This window comes from Myotis myotis, unplaced genomic scaffold (genome assembly GCF_014108235.1).
Source record: "Myotis myotis isolate mMyoMyo1 unplaced genomic scaffold, mMyoMyo1.p scaffold_m19_p_17, whole genome shotgun sequence".
Classification (NCBI taxonomy): Eukaryota; Metazoa; Chordata; class Mammalia; order Chiroptera; family Vespertilionidae; genus Myotis; species Myotis myotis.
Genome location: NW_023416321.1, coordinates 11,348,705 through 11,365,878, shown reverse-complemented (window position 1 = coordinate 11,365,878; position 17,174 = coordinate 11,348,705). Strand labels below are relative to the sequence as shown.

At 58.5% G+C, this 17,174-nt stretch overlaps 1 protein-coding gene across 3 annotated transcripts; it reads left to right on the top strand.

Moving 5' to 3' along the window:
• The first annotated feature begins 300 nt into the window (after window positions 1–300).
• On the top strand, window positions 301–17,154 carry SAMD14 (sterile alpha motif domain containing 14). 3 transcript variants are annotated; one of them, XM_036339313.1, is made up of 10 exons: window positions 302–584; window positions 4,771–4,825; window positions 11,366–11,532; window positions 11,967–12,255; window positions 13,370–13,457; window positions 13,557–13,631; window positions 13,737–13,896; window positions 14,423–14,542; window positions 14,630–14,785; window positions 15,548–17,154. In XM_036339313.1, exons 2-10 carry the CDS (start codon window positions 4,783–4,785, stop codon window positions 15,701–15,703), a joined length of 1,254 nt encoding a protein of 417 aa, XP_036195206.1. In that variant the 5' UTR covers window positions 302–584; window positions 4,771–4,782; the 3' UTR covers window positions 15,704–17,154. The 3 variants fall into 3 exon arrangements, with proteins under 3 accessions (XP_036195205.1, XP_036195208.1, XP_036195206.1); XM_036339312.1 differs by having other exon boundaries at window positions 301–584; window positions 14,423–14,785; XM_036339315.1 differs by lacking the exon at window positions 11,366–11,532 and having other exon boundaries at window positions 301–584; window positions 14,423–14,785.
• Window positions 17,155–17,174: the final 20 nt, after the last annotated feature.

Here is a 17,174-nt window from a genome sequence, read left to right as displayed (position 1 = left end):
TGAGAAGTAGCGACAACTCCGAACCCTTCGCCGGGCGGCCGGCCGCCTCCGCCCCTCCCCCTCCCCCCGCTCTTTGTCTCCCGGGCGCCCACCTCCCCGCCGCGCGCCCCCTGCATCGCCCCTTCCGGGGGACCCCGAGACCCCCACCGCCGCGACGCGACGCGCAACGGCCTGCCCGGCGGGGGAGGGGCCGCGTCCAGGGGGCCTGGCGGGCGGGGAGGTGGCTGGCTCTCTCTCTCTCTCTCTCTCTCTCTCTCTCTCTCTCCCCCCCTCTCCCTCCTCCCCCCCCCACACCGCACACACACACACGCACACACACTCACGCACACGCACGGAGCATCCTCCCATTAGGTCTCCCGGTCCAGCCCCGCCGGCGCCTCCTGCTCGCAGCAAACCCTCCCCAGCGCTCCCCACGCCCCCCCTCCGGCTTCGGGACCCTCCTCGCCGCCCCCACCCCACTCCTGGGATGGAGCGGACCGAGCCCGCCCGGAGCCCCCCGCGGCCGGGGTGACGGCCCCCGCCCGGAGCACCAGGGGCCCGGGGGTTCCTTAGGCGCCGGACGCTGAAGATGACCGATGCTGGAGGTGAGGGGCCGGCCCGGGCGGGCGGGGAAGCGGGCTGCGGGGGCCCCGAGGGGGGCTGGACGGAGTGAAGCGGCGGGCCTTTCTTCCCCGTCCCTGGGGGGCTGCGCGGAGCCGGGGAGCCGGGCTGCCAGGGGAGGGGACGGGGACAGGATGGTGTCCCTAATCCTCTCCCTCCAGCCCGCTGCCGGGATAAATTAATTTAAAAAACTGGCGTGGGAGGAGGGGGAGAGGGCTTAACTCTTTCTTGTCCAACGCCGCGAGGGGCTGATGGATTGGGAAGAAACTGTCCGAGAGGCTGTGATGGGGGAGTGGGGCCCTAGGGTGCAGTGGGTGCCTGCCCTCCACCTCTCCCCCAGCTCCAGCGGCGCCGGGGGGCGGGGGGGGGCACGCTTGCCGGACGCCCCCAGCCTGGGCCTATGGGCGAGGGGCTTGGCTTTCTCTGGCTGCCCAACTGCCTCCTCGCACCCCAGCCTCCTCTGCCGGCCATTCCTCCAGCCTTTCCCAGTTGCACTTCTCTCTCGGTCCGTTCTGCTCCTCCAGGGCGCCTTTCCTCCAGCTGCCCGGCCGGGGCCACCCCTCTCCACAGCCCCCCTTGGGCCTCCCTCGGGGCTGCCGGTTCCCTCTCACCTCCGCTCTCCCCAGCCCCGTTGTCTCCTCTCCTTCTTCCTTCTCTCTGGGGCTCTGTGGACTGACCCCCGCACCCCAACCGGTCTGTTCCTGCTACCCCTCTCTCTCCGGGCTGTGCCCCTTTCTTTCTCTTTCTCCTTCCCCTGGGTCCCAAGAAGCTTTGAGCTCACCTGGCTCCCAGAAAGGGGTCAAAGGTCATTGGAGCTCCTCTTCCGAGAATTGGAAGGAGCGCCCAGTAGAGTCAGAGCTCAGACTGTGAGCGGAGGGACAGGTTCATCTCTCCCTGTGGCAGTTACCTGGCTGAGTGTGTGTGTGCGTGTGTGTGTGTGTGTGTGTGTGTGTGTGTGTGCGTGTAGGAGTGTGATGGCTCAGCTTTGGAATGAGGGGGTTGAGTGGGAGAGGCCCGGTGACCCCCTGGATGTCCTGCTTCCAGAGTAAGGAGGGTCCCCCAGCCACAGGGAGTTCTGGGTGAAGGTGGGGAAGAAAGCAGTTTGTGCTGAATCAGAATGGATTGGGCGCAGGTGGGAGCTGGAAGCCCCGCCCTCCCCTGAGGGCACCTGACAGAGGACTCCTTTCCCCAGAGGGTCTCCACCTGGACTGGCCTTGAATAAAGAACACCCGGGCCCCTTGCTTTTCTCAGTGGTTAGAGCGGTGGGTTGGGGGTTCGATTCCCAGTCAAGGGCATGTACCTGGTTGCAGGTTCAATCCCTGGCCCAGTTGGTTGGGCTGCTGGAGGGGGAGGCAACCAATTGATGTCTCTCTCTCACATCGATATTTCTCTCTCTTTCCCCCTCCCTTCCACTCTCTCTAAAAATCAATGGGGAAAAATATCCTCACTACTCGGGCGAGGATTAAAAAAATTTGAAATCAATAAAAATGTTAAGAGCACATGGGATCTCCATGTCAGGTTGTCTAAGAGAGGAGTCACCACAGCTTCCCTCGGGGAGCCTCCATTCTTATCTTTTTTTAAATTTACTTTTTCTTTTTAAATCCTCACCCAAGGATATGCTTGTTTGTTTGCTATTGATTTGAGAGAGAGACAGACCAGTGTGAGAGAGAAACATCTGTCAGTTGTCTCCGGTACGTACCTGACCGGGGATCGAACCCTCAACCTGAGTATGTATCCTGACCCGGAATCCAACCCATGACCTTTCCTGTGTGGGACAGTGCTCCAGCCAACGCAGCCATACCGGCCAGGGCTCATTCTTACCTTCAGAGCGTCCCTAGTCTGGTGGGGAATACTGTCCCCGCTCCTCAGGGAGCTCCCATTCAGATGTGGGAGAGATATGACCCACTTAGAGAATCAATGAAATATGAAAAATTCCTCTTCCCAGTGCTTGGGTAAGGGTGGATTTAGAAGTTACATAGACACATGGGAGGACGGAGGGCTATCTAGGATGGCTTTCTGGAGGAGGTGGCAGCTGTGTGCTGGTCAGATGCAGCTTTGTGATGGAATGAGGAAATGTGGTTTATTCTTAGGGGCAGCCTCCCTGCCCCTCTGGCCCTTCAGGACAGGAAGAGGGGTCCTACAACTTCTTTGCTACTTGCACCCAGAGTTCAGGAGTGGCAGGAGGGTTCTTGGAGGGCCCATATACCTGGCCCCTTCTGATACCTCATTTCCTGTTTTCAGCCCCAAGCACCCATAGAGCCTGCTTCTCCCAGTTCTAGTCAGTATGGAGCGGCCCCCTTTCCTCTACCTTTCTCCCCTCGGCATCCTTTCCTTATGAGCATCTTCCAAAACTGCAGATCCTCGCCCAGGACAGGGCTGAGGGGCGGGAGACCCGGGTCAAGGTGGCGTTCTGCCAGTGATCTCCTGTATCTTGGTTTCCACACCCATAACGTGGGGATACTAAGAGTCCCAAGCCTGGCTAGCGCTCCGTGAGACGATGTCTCTGTAATAACGGGACAGCTGGGAAAGGCCCCAGGCACGTGACTTAGCTTTCTTACACCTACCACATGTCTGGTCTAACCCAGTGCCCTGCCCTTCTCATGCAGACCGGAGTGTTAGAAGTAACTGGAGCCCTAGCCAGTTTGGTTCAGTGGATAGAGCGTCGGCTTGTGGACTAAAGGGTCCCGGGTTTGATTCGGTCAAGGGCATGTACTTTGGTTGTAGGCTCCTCCCCAGCCCAGGCCCTGGTCGGGGCTCATGCAGGAGGCAACCAATGGATGTGTTTCTCTCACATCAATGTTTCTGTCTTTCCTTCTCTCTTCCATTCTCCCTAAAAATCAATGGAAAAATATCCTGGGGTGAGAATGAAAAAACAAACAAACAAAAAAGCAGTAACTGGAGATCATGGCCCTGGAATGCAGTGTGCCCTGCCCCTGAGCTTCCTCGCTCCCCCTTCATCCAGTATTCCCCTGCCCCTCTGACACCCAGGCCTTGGTGTCGGCTGCTGCGATCCTGTATCTGCTGGGAAGCCCCAATTGCTTCAGCTGCATATATCCTGCTTCCCCACCTGCCCTCCTTGCTTCCCACCAAAACCACAAAATCAGCCCCCCACCCATCTGCACTTCTTCCCAGAACATGCTCAATGCATCATAGAGAGTTGGCTGTCCACTGCCATGCTGTGAGTACTCCTCGTACCCTCTGGCATCTGTGAGTCTGTCTAGAACTGCGAGTTTGTCAAGAACAGTGGCTCTGCTGCTGATGGCGCCAGCTTCCTGAGTAGCTTGTGTTCAGGAAGGCAGGTGGTGAGCGCACCAATGATGGGGGTAGGGAGGTAGGACTGGGTGATGGATTGGAAGGCGGATGGGTGGATAGTATGAACTGATGGATGCAAAGATGGAGGGATGGATGGATGGATGGATGGATGGATGATGGGTGGATGGATGGAGCAATGGAGGGATGGATGGATGGATGATGGGTGGATGAATGTGTAGGGAGGGAGGGAGGTGGATGGAGGGAGGGATGGATGGATGATGGGTGGATGAATGTGTAAGTAGGGAGGGAGGGAGGGAGGTGGATGGATGGATGGAGGGAGGGAGGGATGATGGTTGGATGAGTGTGTAGGTAGGGAGGTAGGTAGATGGATGGTGGAAGAACCTGAGTTCTGGTCCTGATATTGCCATTAACTTGTTATGTGATCTTAGGCCATTCTCCCTGTTGCTTTATTTGTAAAATGAGTGGATTGGATTTAAGAATCTCCAAGATTTCTCCTAGATTTTCTGTTGGACAGTTTATGATGAGTAAAAGTTTTCTGGGAAAGCTAACGAAGGAAAGGCCTGAGAGAGTGAAGGGGGAAAGTACTGTGACCTCCACTGGGTGGAGGCACACGGCAAATCAGCTGGGACCATGACCACAGGACTCAGCCTGTGTCTACACCTTGGACCTGCTTCTGCCCCTGCCTTCTGTTCTGCCTCCTGCCCCACCCGCCACAATCCGGGCTACCGCTGTCGCTATCGTTCAGATAACTTCTCTTCCAGGGGCCTGAGGAAGAGTTCTGAGGGGAGGGGAGGGGCCAGAGGCCAGGAGCAGTTAGCCATTGCTGGCTCCCTGGCCTCCACCAACCTGAACCTCTTACCCATGGTCTTTCTCTGTCTGCCCCTTTGTTCTCCCCAGCTCTCTTGAGCCATGGCTTCTTCAAAGCTCCGAGAAGCCGCTGATGAGGTGTTTGGTAAGTTCTATTTGGCTTTATCTTTTGCCAGGGCCACCTGGCCCTTGGCGTGGGGTGGCAGGGAGGAGTCCCTTGGGGACTTTAGTGTGTGTGTGTGTGTGTGTGTGTGTGTGAAGTGTCTATGTTGTGGTCGTACAGCCTGATTCTTTGTCACACATCTGGACATGGCAATTACAACAGCAGCAATATTAATAAGGATCCTCTTTTAATAAGTGCTGTCTCATGCCAGGCACTAAGGCCAGCACCCCCATCTCCCACGCACGTCTCATTGAATCCTCACACTGATGCTAAGGAGTGTGTCCATTTTACAGACAAGGAGCTCGGGCACAGTGCTGGAGTGACTTGCTTTAAAGATCACGTGGTAGGTTCATGGCAGAGCTGGGACTCCAGGTTGCCAATTCCCTGCTCTCAGTCACGATGCGGTACACCTGTACCCGCCAGAACAGGTGACACACATCACTTTTAATTTGCATACACAAGCGACCTCACTCTGTATGGATGTACACAGAACTCAAATGCATAACACGCAGTCTCAGTACACACCGGGGTGCGTGCACACACCTGCCTGCACCGTCCTTTACCCGCTGCAACCTTTCTATTGTATGAATTGGGGATAGACAACCAGCAGGGCAGAGTTCCCAGCATACAGTGGGGTGGAAAGGCTGTTTCCCAGCTGGAATTGGTGCAGGAGTCAGTGAGCAAGGGAACATGGAGGAGAGGTGGAGACAGACGGAAGCGCCTGAAGCCTGTCGTGTGCAGCTTTCAGAACTCACATTGGTGTGCATGACCTTGAGGGGCTCCTGGGTGTGGAAGGCCACAGGGCCTCCCAGCTTCTCCTCCCCTGACTTCTCCACCTTCCTTCCCTTTCCTCTTCCCCCTCCCCTGCTCACCTCCTTCTCCCCTGCCCCTGCCACATGCCCTGGCCATGCCAGGAACTGCCGCCTCCCTGCTCCTGGGGGATGCCGCTTTCCACTCACTCTCCCTGGGAACTGTGGAGGGTTTGCCTCTAGGAGACACCCCTCCCCCCCCCCCCCCGCCCCCCATGAACTGCGGCTGGGCCTCAGACTCAGACTCAGAGCTGCTCCACCTCCACCCAGGCCTGGCCTGACCTCTGGCCTGACAGAGGCCCTTCTTCCTCCACACCCCTCTCCCACCCCAACCCTTCCTGTTTTCCTTCTCCCTGTCAGCCCTGCCTGCTTCCCCAAGGCAAAAGGCAATTAAATATTCAAGACTTCCCACTGCCCTGGGCCTGAGTAGCTCCCAGGGGGAGAGTGGGGAGGGAAGCATCTGGAGGGAAGGATGGAAGAAAGGGAGGGGCCGGGAGAGCCAGGGCTGGAGGAGGGACTGTCCTACCTTGCTCCCTAGATCCTCCAAGGTAAGATGACCATGGTCCTGTGGTCATGGCTCAGAGTCAGGAGCAAAGGGCCCTTTCCCTGGCCCTCCTCTTTCTGCCCATCCCTATGCATGTATGTGAGTGTGTGTAACACAGACACGTGCCAACAATATTTTGTTGTGGGAAACCAAACGTAGGGAGAATAGCACTGTGCACTCCATCATGTAACTCAGGGTGGCTGGTCACCAGCTGAGCCCTCGCACCCCCCAGAGTGGCAAGAACGCTGGCCTGGGAGCCCGGAGACCTGCATGCCATGACCTCTGCCCCTGGGTTAAACCTTTCCTCTCCCAGCCTCACCTTCCCCACCTGTAAAATGAGGGTTTGGACTCAGAAGTCACTCCCATCTAGGCCTCAGAGGAGGTACAGCCGACTTGTTAGTTACAAACCGAGCCTTGGGAGCCAGGCTGCCTGTAACCCGCAGGCTCTTCACCAGCCATATTCAGACTGCCTGGGGATTCCCGAAGTCTCTTCTCATAGGGCTGTGGGAGGTTTAAACGAGCTAGTAATTGTGAAGCACTTAGACCAGCCAGTGAGTATTAGCTGTTATTGTTCTGTCTTCAGTCCGCAGTCCTCACTGCTTCCAGTGTCAGGGGGCAGGGAACAGAGGGGAGCCTTCCCCAGCTCAGCCCTGGGCCTGCACTGCTGGCTGCACTGGCGCCTGCTGGTCGCCGGGCACTCCAAGCCCGAGACCATGCCATCCCCTCTTGTTCTTTCTGCAGCCTTGGCTCGGTATTGTCACCCACACCTCAGCCTGGCGACCTCATCTAGAACAGTGGCCCCAGTCACTGCCTGTCTTCCTCCTACATTTGACAAGTATTAGAGGTACTGCCGAACAAGCCAAAGTCACCGCCATCATGGAGCGTGAATTCTAGCCCAGGGCCGAGCAGGGGGGCGGGTAACAAAGCCCACACGACTAAACAGGGAGAGGGGAGAAGGTGCGGGGTGCTGTGCAGAGGATGGGACGTGGGCGGTGTTGGGCAGTGACCTCACCAGCACTTGCGTGGAACTGGGGTCCTTCTCTGCCCAGCTCTGCACCTGTCCGTGGAAGTGTGGCTTTACCTCGCTTGTCAAACGCCTACTGAGCACCTACCCTCGCCAGGCCCCACACCAGGCTCATAGGGTACCTGTGGACAGGCAAGGGTGTCACTTCTGCTGTGTAGACTGGCATGGGACACTCATGCCCAACCAGATCATAGTGGCTGTCCGGAATGGGGGGAGGCGACGAGGTGACATGTTGGAGTTGAGGGCCAAAGGGTGGTGAGTGATGGAGCAGAGAGAGCAGCGGGAGCACAGGGATGGAGGTGGGACAGGAAGGTAGAGGCTGGTGTCTGGGTATCAGTATAAGCGGTTCCATCCAGTGCCCACTGCAGCCAGTGCCTGTGAGCACTTACCACGTCACAGGTGATATGGGGAAGCACGTTACATGAATTCTCTTATGTGGTGCTCACGGCTCCGTAAGGAAGAGACTGCTGGTATGGCCCCATTTTACAGACGAGGAAGCAGTTAGCTAAACGTAAGTAACTTGTTCAGGGCCGACCAGCCAGCAAGTGGCAGGACTGGGTTCAACCCAGGCCATCTGGCCCCAGGGCTTCTGCTCTTAACCAAGGTGTGCCCATCCGAGCACGCTGTGCCGAGGAGGGAGTGAGGGCAGCTCAGCAGAGGGGGCGCTGGCCCCTCAGGACTTGAATGGAGGGCCGAGGGCATGGACTTGATGTTGGGAAGGCCACTCCCCACCCCTCACCCCTGACCCTCTGCCCGGGCTTTCAAAAGCAGGAGAGTATGAGACACAGTCAGAACTTGTAGAAAGTGGGAGGGGAGAGAGAAAAGAGCCTGCACACGTTAGGAGCAGGGAACTAAGAATGGAGGGTGCCGAGGCCATGCTCTGGGACAGTGGGGTAGGGTGAGGGTGGGTGGTGGAGGGGGAGGTGGCAGGTGGGCAGCTGGGGAAGGCCTGGTTTAAGGCAATCAGTCCTGTTGGAGAAAGAGGCCAGGTTCCAGGGGTGTGAGGAGGCAAACCTGTCCTTTCATTAATATAATCTTTTCTAACCACTACATACCAGGCACCATTCTGTGCCTGTGTTAGAGCAATGGACAAAATAGAAACATCTGTGCTGGTGGAGCTGCCCTTCTAAAGGGTGCAGAGACAGTAAATGAAATAAGTAAGATCTACAGTATTCTAGGGAATGATACACAACACAGGAAAAAATAGATATGTGAAAAATAGGTTCTGGGGGTATTTTAGATTAGAGGCCTGGTGCATGAAATTCATGCACTCAGGGGGAGTCCCTCAGCCTGGCCTGCACCCTCTCGCAGTTCAGGAGCCCTTGGGGATGTCCGAATGCTGGCTTAAGCGGGCCTAAGCTGGCAGTCAGACATCCTTAGCACTACTGCAGAGGAGGGAGAGTCTCCCGCCACCGCCGCTGCGTTCACCAGCTGTGAGCCGGGCTTCTCGCTGAGCGGTGCTCCCCCTGTGGGAGCACAGTGACCACCAGAGGGCAGCTCCTGTGTTGTCTGCCCCCTGGTGGTCAGTGTGCATCATAGCGACCGGTCATTCTGCCGTTGGTCTGTTTGCATATTAGCCTTTTATTATTGTAGATTATGTGGTCGGGGAAGTCCTCAGAGTATTTAAGCCAAGACCGGAAGGAGGTGAGAACCATGCAGAAATCGTGGCTAGAGCCTGCAGGACAGGAAGAGGAAGTGCAAAGGCCCCGAGGTGCAGGTTAGGCCAACATGAGGAAGAGCCAGGCAACCAGGACGGCTGGAGTGGGGAGAGGGAGAGAAGCAGAAGCTCAGAGAGGTGGCACAGACTGTCTCTCAGAGGGCAGACTCGGGGTGGAAGGCTCCTGGGAGACGCAGGTTCTTCCTCTGTGTGAGATGGAAGTCACAGAGGAGTGACAGGGGCTGACATGTTTTATCAGGATCACTCTGGCGGCGGTGTTGAAAATAGACTGTAAATGGGAAAAGGAGGAGGAGGGAATACCAGCTGGGAGGCGAGAGGAGATGATGACCTAGACAGGCTGTGAGGAGTTCTCTTTCGTCTCCCCTCCTCTACCGTACCCTCTCCTTCCTTCCCCTCCTCTCTCCTATCCTCTCTTTTTCTCCCCTACTCTTCTGTGGACTGTCTCTCCTCTTTCTCCCCATATGCATACATGCATGTGCGTGTGCGTAACACAGACACATACGAACACTATTTTATTGTGGGAACTCAAAAGCGGAGAGAATAGCACTGTGCTCTCCATCATGTGCACGTACTTGTCACTTGGCCGCAGCCATCGTCGGCGTGTGGATTAGCCTTGCTCCGTCTCTGTCCCTTTGCGCCCCACTCCTCTGCCCGGGATTATTTTGAACCTAATCCAAAACATCTTGTCATTTCACCATAAACATTTCAGTCCGTGTAGATATCTGCCAGAAGTGGAGCGAAGAGGAACTGGACGGATGGGTGGGTAGGGCGGGAGGGAGAAAGAGGACCCAGCGATGACTCCAGGGGTTTGCTCCGAGAAGCTGGAAGGATAAAGCTGCCATTTGCTGAGCTGGGCAGACTGGGAGGAGCAGCTTGGGGGTGGGGAGTCCAGTTCTGACATGCGCATTGAAGATGCCCATTGGCCATGCACGTGGAGATGTCAGGCAGCTGGACACATGAGTGACCACCTGGGTCTGAGGCTGAGGGTCAGGGCAGCAACCGGGTGAAGGAGGAGGCCTTTCACTGAGCCACGGGACAGAGAAACCAGTTTGAGGCCAGGTGGTGGGTGGGTTTTGATGGGTTGAGTATGAGGTGCCTGGTAGGTGCTGAGGTGCCCAGGTTTGGGATTCAGGGGCGGGGTCAGGGCTGGAAATAGACATGGGTGGTTGTTAAGCCAGGAGAGCCTCTGGGATGTCTGCAGACAAGAGAAAGAGGAGCAGACAGCACAGAACCGGCCTGGGGGATGGGATGGGATCCCTGAGCTCACAGGAGGTAGGGTGGGAAGAAAGGTCTAAATCAGCGGTTCTCAACCTGTGGGTCGCGACCCCTTTGGCAGTCGAACGACCGCCTAAGACCATCCTGCATATCAGATATTTACATGACGATTCATAACACTAGCAACATGACAGTGATGAAGTAGCAACGAAAATAATTTTATGGTTGGGGTCACAACATGAGGAACTGTATTTAAAGGGCCAGAAGGTTGAGAACCACTGGTCTAAATCCATCCTGAAGTCCTGGAAGAACCTTCTCTGCCTGGCGGCTCGGAGGTTGAGAGACACTGCAGAGCAAATGGAACTGGGAGCAGCAGGGCTTATGCATCACCCACTCGCTGGGTTTGCCAGCTCTTCCTCCACATCCTCGGCCAGGACCTGGCCCTGGGCACAGACCCCAGGACAGGCCCCCGGCCTCAGGGCGCTGAGTTTTCCTCCCTGCAGCTGCCACTGGGTTGTGTGTGTGGAGGGGGAGGGGGTGGGGAGCAGGGACCCCTCTGCTCCAGTTCCCCGGAGAGCCAGTGGCGCTCTCTCTGAGTGTGACCCTGAGCATGGCACAGCAAGCCGGTGTCCCCAGCGGGGCCAGCCTCTGGAGCCAGACTAGCCAGGTTCCGATCCCAGACCACTGCTAGCTGGTGGCTTCAGGCAGACCTTCCCTCTCTGAGCCTCAAGTTTGCTCAGCTCTAAAATGCGCAAAATAACTGCCCTAGCCTGGTGCAGTCGGCACTTCCTCAGTGATAGCCATTGCTACTGTGATCTCTCCAGTCTCATCCCCCAGCCCTTCCCTCCACAGACCTATACCTTCCAGCTGCCCGGCTGGTGCCCCCTTGGCCCCGCTGCCCTACTTCCCAGCATTGCATATACAAGTCTCGCCAACTTGGCATATGCAGATCTTAAAACCCAGCCCTGGCGTGTCCTCCTCTGACCCAGCCAGCCAGGGCGGTCCTGTCTCCCCCCCCACCCCCTCCTCCGCCTGTGAGGGTTCCACCACCCGGCTGTATCTATGTGCCAACGTGTCTGCTTCCCCGGAGACTGAGAGAGACCATTACCCATCTCATCTGCACTCCCAGTGCCTGGCACTCGGAAACATTCATTGAATGCCTGGGGCGTGAGTGCAGGTGGCCACTGGAGGTGGGCCTCTGGGCTTGCTGTCCTCATGCCTCTGGTCTCTGCCCCCTCCCCCCGGTTTGCAGACCTAGACTTGGCTGTGCCAGAGACCGTCAGACTGGACAGCAGTTTACACAAAGCCCGGGCCCAACTGCTGGCCAAAGGCCGTAGACACCGGCCTTCCCGCTCCAGGCTTCGGGACAGTGCCAGCTCTGCGGAGGATGGTGAAGGCTCCGATGGGCCCGGAGGCAAGGTTGGGGCCGCCCACCCAATCACACATACCCCACCCACTCTTCTTGCCCCTGGAGAGCCCCTCCACACCCTCTTCCAGGGAAGCCACACACCCAGGCTTCTGATCTAATAATGCTCACAAGCTGTAGCTACCTTCACATTTGGCTCATTTCATCCTTAAGGAAGATGAGAAAACGGAGGCTCAGAGGTTCCGTCACAAAGTCACACAGTAATGGAAGGAGGTGGGATTCAACCCCAGCCTATGTGACTGCCTGCCCCTGTTCCCCCCTCGCACTGCCCAGCCACCCCTCCGCCCGCATGGGGAGAACCCCCTCTAGGTCCCCCGAAAGACAGATGCCTCAGAGGCTCCCGTGCAGTTTACAGGGCGAGCCTGGCGCCCAGCCCCTCAGGGAAGCGGGGAGGAGGGATGGCGGTGAGCGGCTGCCCCTCCCGCAGGTGACCGACGGCTGCGGGAGCCCCCTGCACCGGCTGCGCTCGCCTTTGCACTCGGGCCCAGGGTCTCCGGCCGTGGGCTCCTTCTGCCTGGAGCCTCCGGGGTTGCGGCGCAGCCTGGATGAGGATGAGCCGCCACCCTCGCCGCTCACCCGCTACCGACCCCTGCACAACGCCGCATCGCACGAGGGCCTGGCCGCCGCCTCCTGCTCGCCGCCGCGCTCCGCGCCCTCCTCGGACAGCTCGCCCAGCTTCGTGCGCCGCCACCTGCGTGCGGAGCCGCACAGCGAAGGTGAGCGAGGCCCGCGCGGCGCCCCCTGCTGGTGCGCGCGGGGACCGCAGCGGCGCCGAAGCCCAGGGCTGGACCGGGTGCAGAGCGGCGGGGGTGGTGACGGTGGTTAACACCTCGTTTCACTCATCTGAGCGCCTACGACGGGACGCTCGGCGCACAAGCGAGCAAACATGCAGTTTCTCAGCCTCCGGGGGCTTGTAGTTTCCGGGAGGAACAATGAAATAGTTTCTTATAGTCCACCGGTTGGCGACCTGCTCCAAAGGTTTCCTTAAAGCAGCGGTCGCCACCTTTTCGGACCTCGCGGACCACCGGTTGGCGACCGCTGGTAGCGGGCAAGAGGAAAGCTGGGTCTTGGTTGGACACTGCTTCTCTGATGGAGAGACAGCGCCTGCAAGCCAAGCCAGGTCCTTATTTTATAGCCAGATTCCACTAGGTAAAGTAAGGGCGTGGTCAGGATGTTTACAATGTTTTCGAGGGTTTCGAATCCACTCAATTACACACACCTGATCAAGCTTTGTTTCCTTGCTGCACCTCCAGCAGCGCATATCACTCAGCCACGTAGGGCCACAGGTTCGGACCATAAGGTCAAGCTTACTAGGTTCAGCCATAGCCTTTGGCTGTAATTGTGCTGGGACTTACACGTGGCTTTGTCACGAGAGGATCGTGCCCTCTCACTAGTCCCAGGCTTGAACCTGTCCAAACGCTGTAGCCGCTCGCCACAAGGGAGCATATAAAAGGTGGCAGGACCTAGTTGGGAGCATCCTGGAAGGCTTCTCTGGGGAAGTGACATGTGGTGCAAGATTGGAAGGCTGGTTAGAAGTTGGCCAAGATAAAATTAACACGAAATAGTAGTGGTCCCTACCGTTTCAGAGTGGTTTATGGTTTGCATAAGGTTTTCATAAACATCCCATTAGGTCCCATGAAATATCCCCGTATTTGAGATGAAGGGAGCTCAGAGAGTTAGAGTGACTGTCCTGGGTCACACAGCCAGTGAGGGGCACCAGAGCCAGATGGCATGATTCTAAGTCGGGAGAATTTCCAGCACCTCACACCGGCAGCTGGAGGAGGCAGGTAGGCAACCACACGGGCTGTTTCCGTCCCTCTTCCCCAAAAGATGACAGTCGGGATGCCAGCCCACCTGAGCCTGCCAGTCCCACCATTGGCCTGGATAAGAAGACTCGCCGGAAGTTCCTGGACCTGGGGTGAGTGGAGGAGGGACCAGAGCCAAAGGCATGGAGCTGTTGGGGCGCAGGGTAGCACAGTGTGCAGCACTGGCCCACCCCCCTCTTCCCTCCCCGTAGGGTCACCTTACGCCGAGCATCTACTAGCAAGAGCCGGAAGGATAAGGGCAGCAACCGCCTGTCCATGGGCAGCAGGTAAGTGGTACCCACCACACCTCAGCCTCAGCTTCTACCCATAATTCCCTGTGGGCCCGGCCCTCTCCTTGGTGCCCACACCCAAGCAGGCTGCTCTCTCCACAGGGAGTCGGTGGAGGGGTCCAGCAGGTCAGCGGGCTCCCCGTTCCTGCCCTTTTCCTGGTTCACAGACAGTGGCAAGGGCTCGGCGTCCTCCGGCAGCACCACCTCCCCTGCCTGCTCCCCTAAACATGAGAGCTTCAGCCCTAAGAAGTCAGCTTCTCAGGTAAGTCCATGGCCTTCTTGCCCCCATACTGGCCCTAGGGCTCAGATGACATGAAAGCATACTCCACTCTGGCTCGGGCTGGGATCAGGCATTCCTAGAGTCCTTTAGTCCTCCATAAAGCCATTCGGTGGCTCACTCATTCATCCATCTCAGTTTGTGCATTCACTTGTTCACTTATTCATATTCTGATCAGTTAAGTTGTTGATTCATTCATTGCTTCATCAGTTCAGCACATCACTAAATACTCTAATTCCCCTAGCGTATACCCAGCCTGAGGTCTCCTCTATTCCTGCTAACTTTTCTGCCTGGCTCATACTAGCCCCATGTCCTCCCACAGGCCTCCCATCCTGGTGCCTCTCACGAGTCACCAAGTCATGTGGTGCCTGCCCAGCTCCTGGCTCATGCATAGGGTGCCTGGTGCTTCGTCCAGGACATCTCCATCCAGATGGGGGTGGGTGGTTTGCGGGGACTCCCTTGAGCTGGGGGCAAGCTTTCTGCTCAGCAGCATGCACGCCCTCCCGTCTAGGAATCCACCCTGAGTGATGACTCCACACCCCCCAGCAGCAGCCCCAAGATCCCGAGTGGTCCCCGGCAGGAGACCAAGTGCTCCTACCCCTACCACACGCTGTCCCAGTCTTCGGATGAGGTGAGCAGGCCCTGGCCTCTGACTCTGCCGGGTGTGCAGGCCCCAGGCCAGGTCTGCCCCCCTCACTCTCCTTGGTCTCCGCCCCAGTTCCTGGATGAACCTCTTCCCACGATCCACCACTGGACCAGTCAGCAGGTGGGCCAGTGGCTGCACAGCCTCAACCTGGAGCAGTATGCCGCTGAGTTTGCCGCCCGGCAGGTGGACGGGCCGCAGCTCCTGCAGCTGGATGGGAGCAAACTGAAGGTGGGTCAGCCTGAGGCCACCTTCAAGGATTGGGCTCCCCTACCCTGACCTTGTCACTCCTACTGCCCTAACCTCTGCCGTCTAGGCAGGGTCCCTGGCCCGATCTTTGTACTCTGAAAGTGACACTGAAACCCAGTTCTTTAGTTTGACCTTCAAGCTCCAGGCCTTGACCTTTAGGGCTTCATCTCATCTAACTCTTGACTCTGATGAGTCTCCTCGTATCGTGGGAAGCAGGCCTCTCCCCTGATCACCTTGTCCGATTCTCAGTGGAGGCGGGTGGTAATGGAGGGGGATCAGGAGGGGCCTGATGTCTGTGCTGGGAGGTTCTGGCCTGTTTCCACCCTCTGCCAAGTTGCTTGGGGAAGGAGTGGGGAGGAGAGCCCCCCGGGAAGTCTCGAGTGGGAAGGGGCCTCACCAACTGACCAGCTGTGTGACCTTGGGCAAGTTGCACCCCATCTCTGGGCATCAGGGTCATGGTCAGGCTGAAATTCTGAGTGGAGGAGTGGGAGCCAGGGATTATGGGAAGTGGAGGATGGTGGGGGCTGGGGTGCTGGTAAAGGGCCTGGTACTCCCCACCCTCTTCTCTACCAACTACTCCCGGTTCACATTCTTGCCCTGAGGGTTCTGATCCACTGGCAGGTCTGGGAGGTGGAGGCTGCACTTCAGAGAGGACAGGTGGAGCTCCGGGGAGGGCACACCTGGACACACAGAACCTGGGGGTGGTTCTGGGGCGCTGTCCCTCACTCTCAGCTCCTCCCCCAGAGCCTGGGGCTCAGCAGCTCGCATGACCGGGCACTGGTGAAGCGGAAGGTGAAGGAGCTGGCAGCGGCCGCTGAGAAGGAGCGCAAGGCCCAGGAGAAGGCTGCCCGGCAGCGCGAGAAGCTCCGGCGCCGGGAGCAGGAGGCCAAGAAGACCTAGAGGAGAGCGAGGCAGGCATGGCACCCAGGCACGGGCAGCCACCGCTCGGCGGGCACAGGCTCCCGGGGAAGTGGAGCCTGGGCGCCAAGCTTGGGCTGGCCCGGCCCCACGGCCTCAGGGGTACATGCCCTCTCTCATCTTGTCACTCTGTCTGGACCAAGATCCCCCCAGAAAGGGAGGCCCAGGGAGAGGGCCCAGTACTAAATCGCCTTCCAGGACTGGCTTGGCACAGAGTTCCTGGGGGAGGTTGCAGATCATGGGAAGAGGGCAGGGAGGCCAGGGCTGAAGGCAGCCTGGGAGCCCAGAGGTCCCTGGGTCAGTCTGACTCTCTGTCCTCAGGCCACCGTGGTGCTGGGGCCTGCAGTGAGCTGGCATGTCTACCTGCCTGCCTTTCAGAGGCCCTGCCATGGGGCCAGGTCCCAGGGCTGTCAGGTGGCTGAGCACCCGGGGAGGAGTGGGTGGGTGGAGTCGGTCCTCTCGGCTCTCCAAGGTGGCTGTGTGTGGGAGAGCCCTCTGCTCCCAGGGAGGCCGGTGGGCACTGCGGCCCGCTGCACTCAGGGTAGACTCCAGGCTCCTCCTCAATCGGAGAGCAGAGCAAGCGCATGGCTATCCGCGCCGTCTGTGCAGACTTCAGGCGACGGGAGGATAAAACCCTCCTTTTCTTCCCCTGCCCTGCGGCCCCAATGACGAAAGGACACCTTACAGTCCTCCCCTACCGGGGCCCAGCCAGACCTGTGTTTGCCCTGCTCTCTAAGGCAGGCCCACTCCTCCTCCGGCTGCCCTCAGAGGGCACCTGAGCCCTCCCTGCCCACAGAACAAACTCAGAGCTGGTGGGGACACAGGACGCCCCCTACCGATGCCTGTGTGGGACTGAACTGGCGAATCCTCACCTTAGCCAGGCAGAGGCAACTCTGGGTCCCCTGGAAACTGCTAGACTGGCAGGGTTTGTCAGCCCTCCCTCACCTGGAAGACAGTGCAGGCTCTGCCTACAAGGAGGGGCGGGGCCAGCCCCCACCCGTGGGGATGGAGTGTATCCCAGCAGCCCAGGGATGGCACCTGTCCTTGTCGGGAGGCGCACTCAGCCCGGCTTCTGGAGCACTGGCCAGTTCCCAGTGGGCTACGGGGCCTCTGACTAGAAGGGGCCCCGCCCTCCATCTGCCTGGAGTGGGGGACAGGACCCAGTGCATGCTGACTCCCTTCATTCCTGCCCGGGGCCTGTGGCTTGAGGGCCACCCCGTCCCTGGGACCCAGCCCTTTGCTGCTCTTTGCTAGAGGAGGGGCTTCAGAGGGAAACAGATACGGGGGCACTGGCACCACCTGGGCCCGGTGGAGGCTGGTGGGGAGGTTGGCGGGCACCCGGGTCCTGGAAACTATCGGGAGCTCTATGGGTGCCCACCTGCATGTGAAGGGGGGAGGCAGTACTCAATTTATTTCAATAAACACTTATGATGTGCCAGTGATCTCTGTCTTC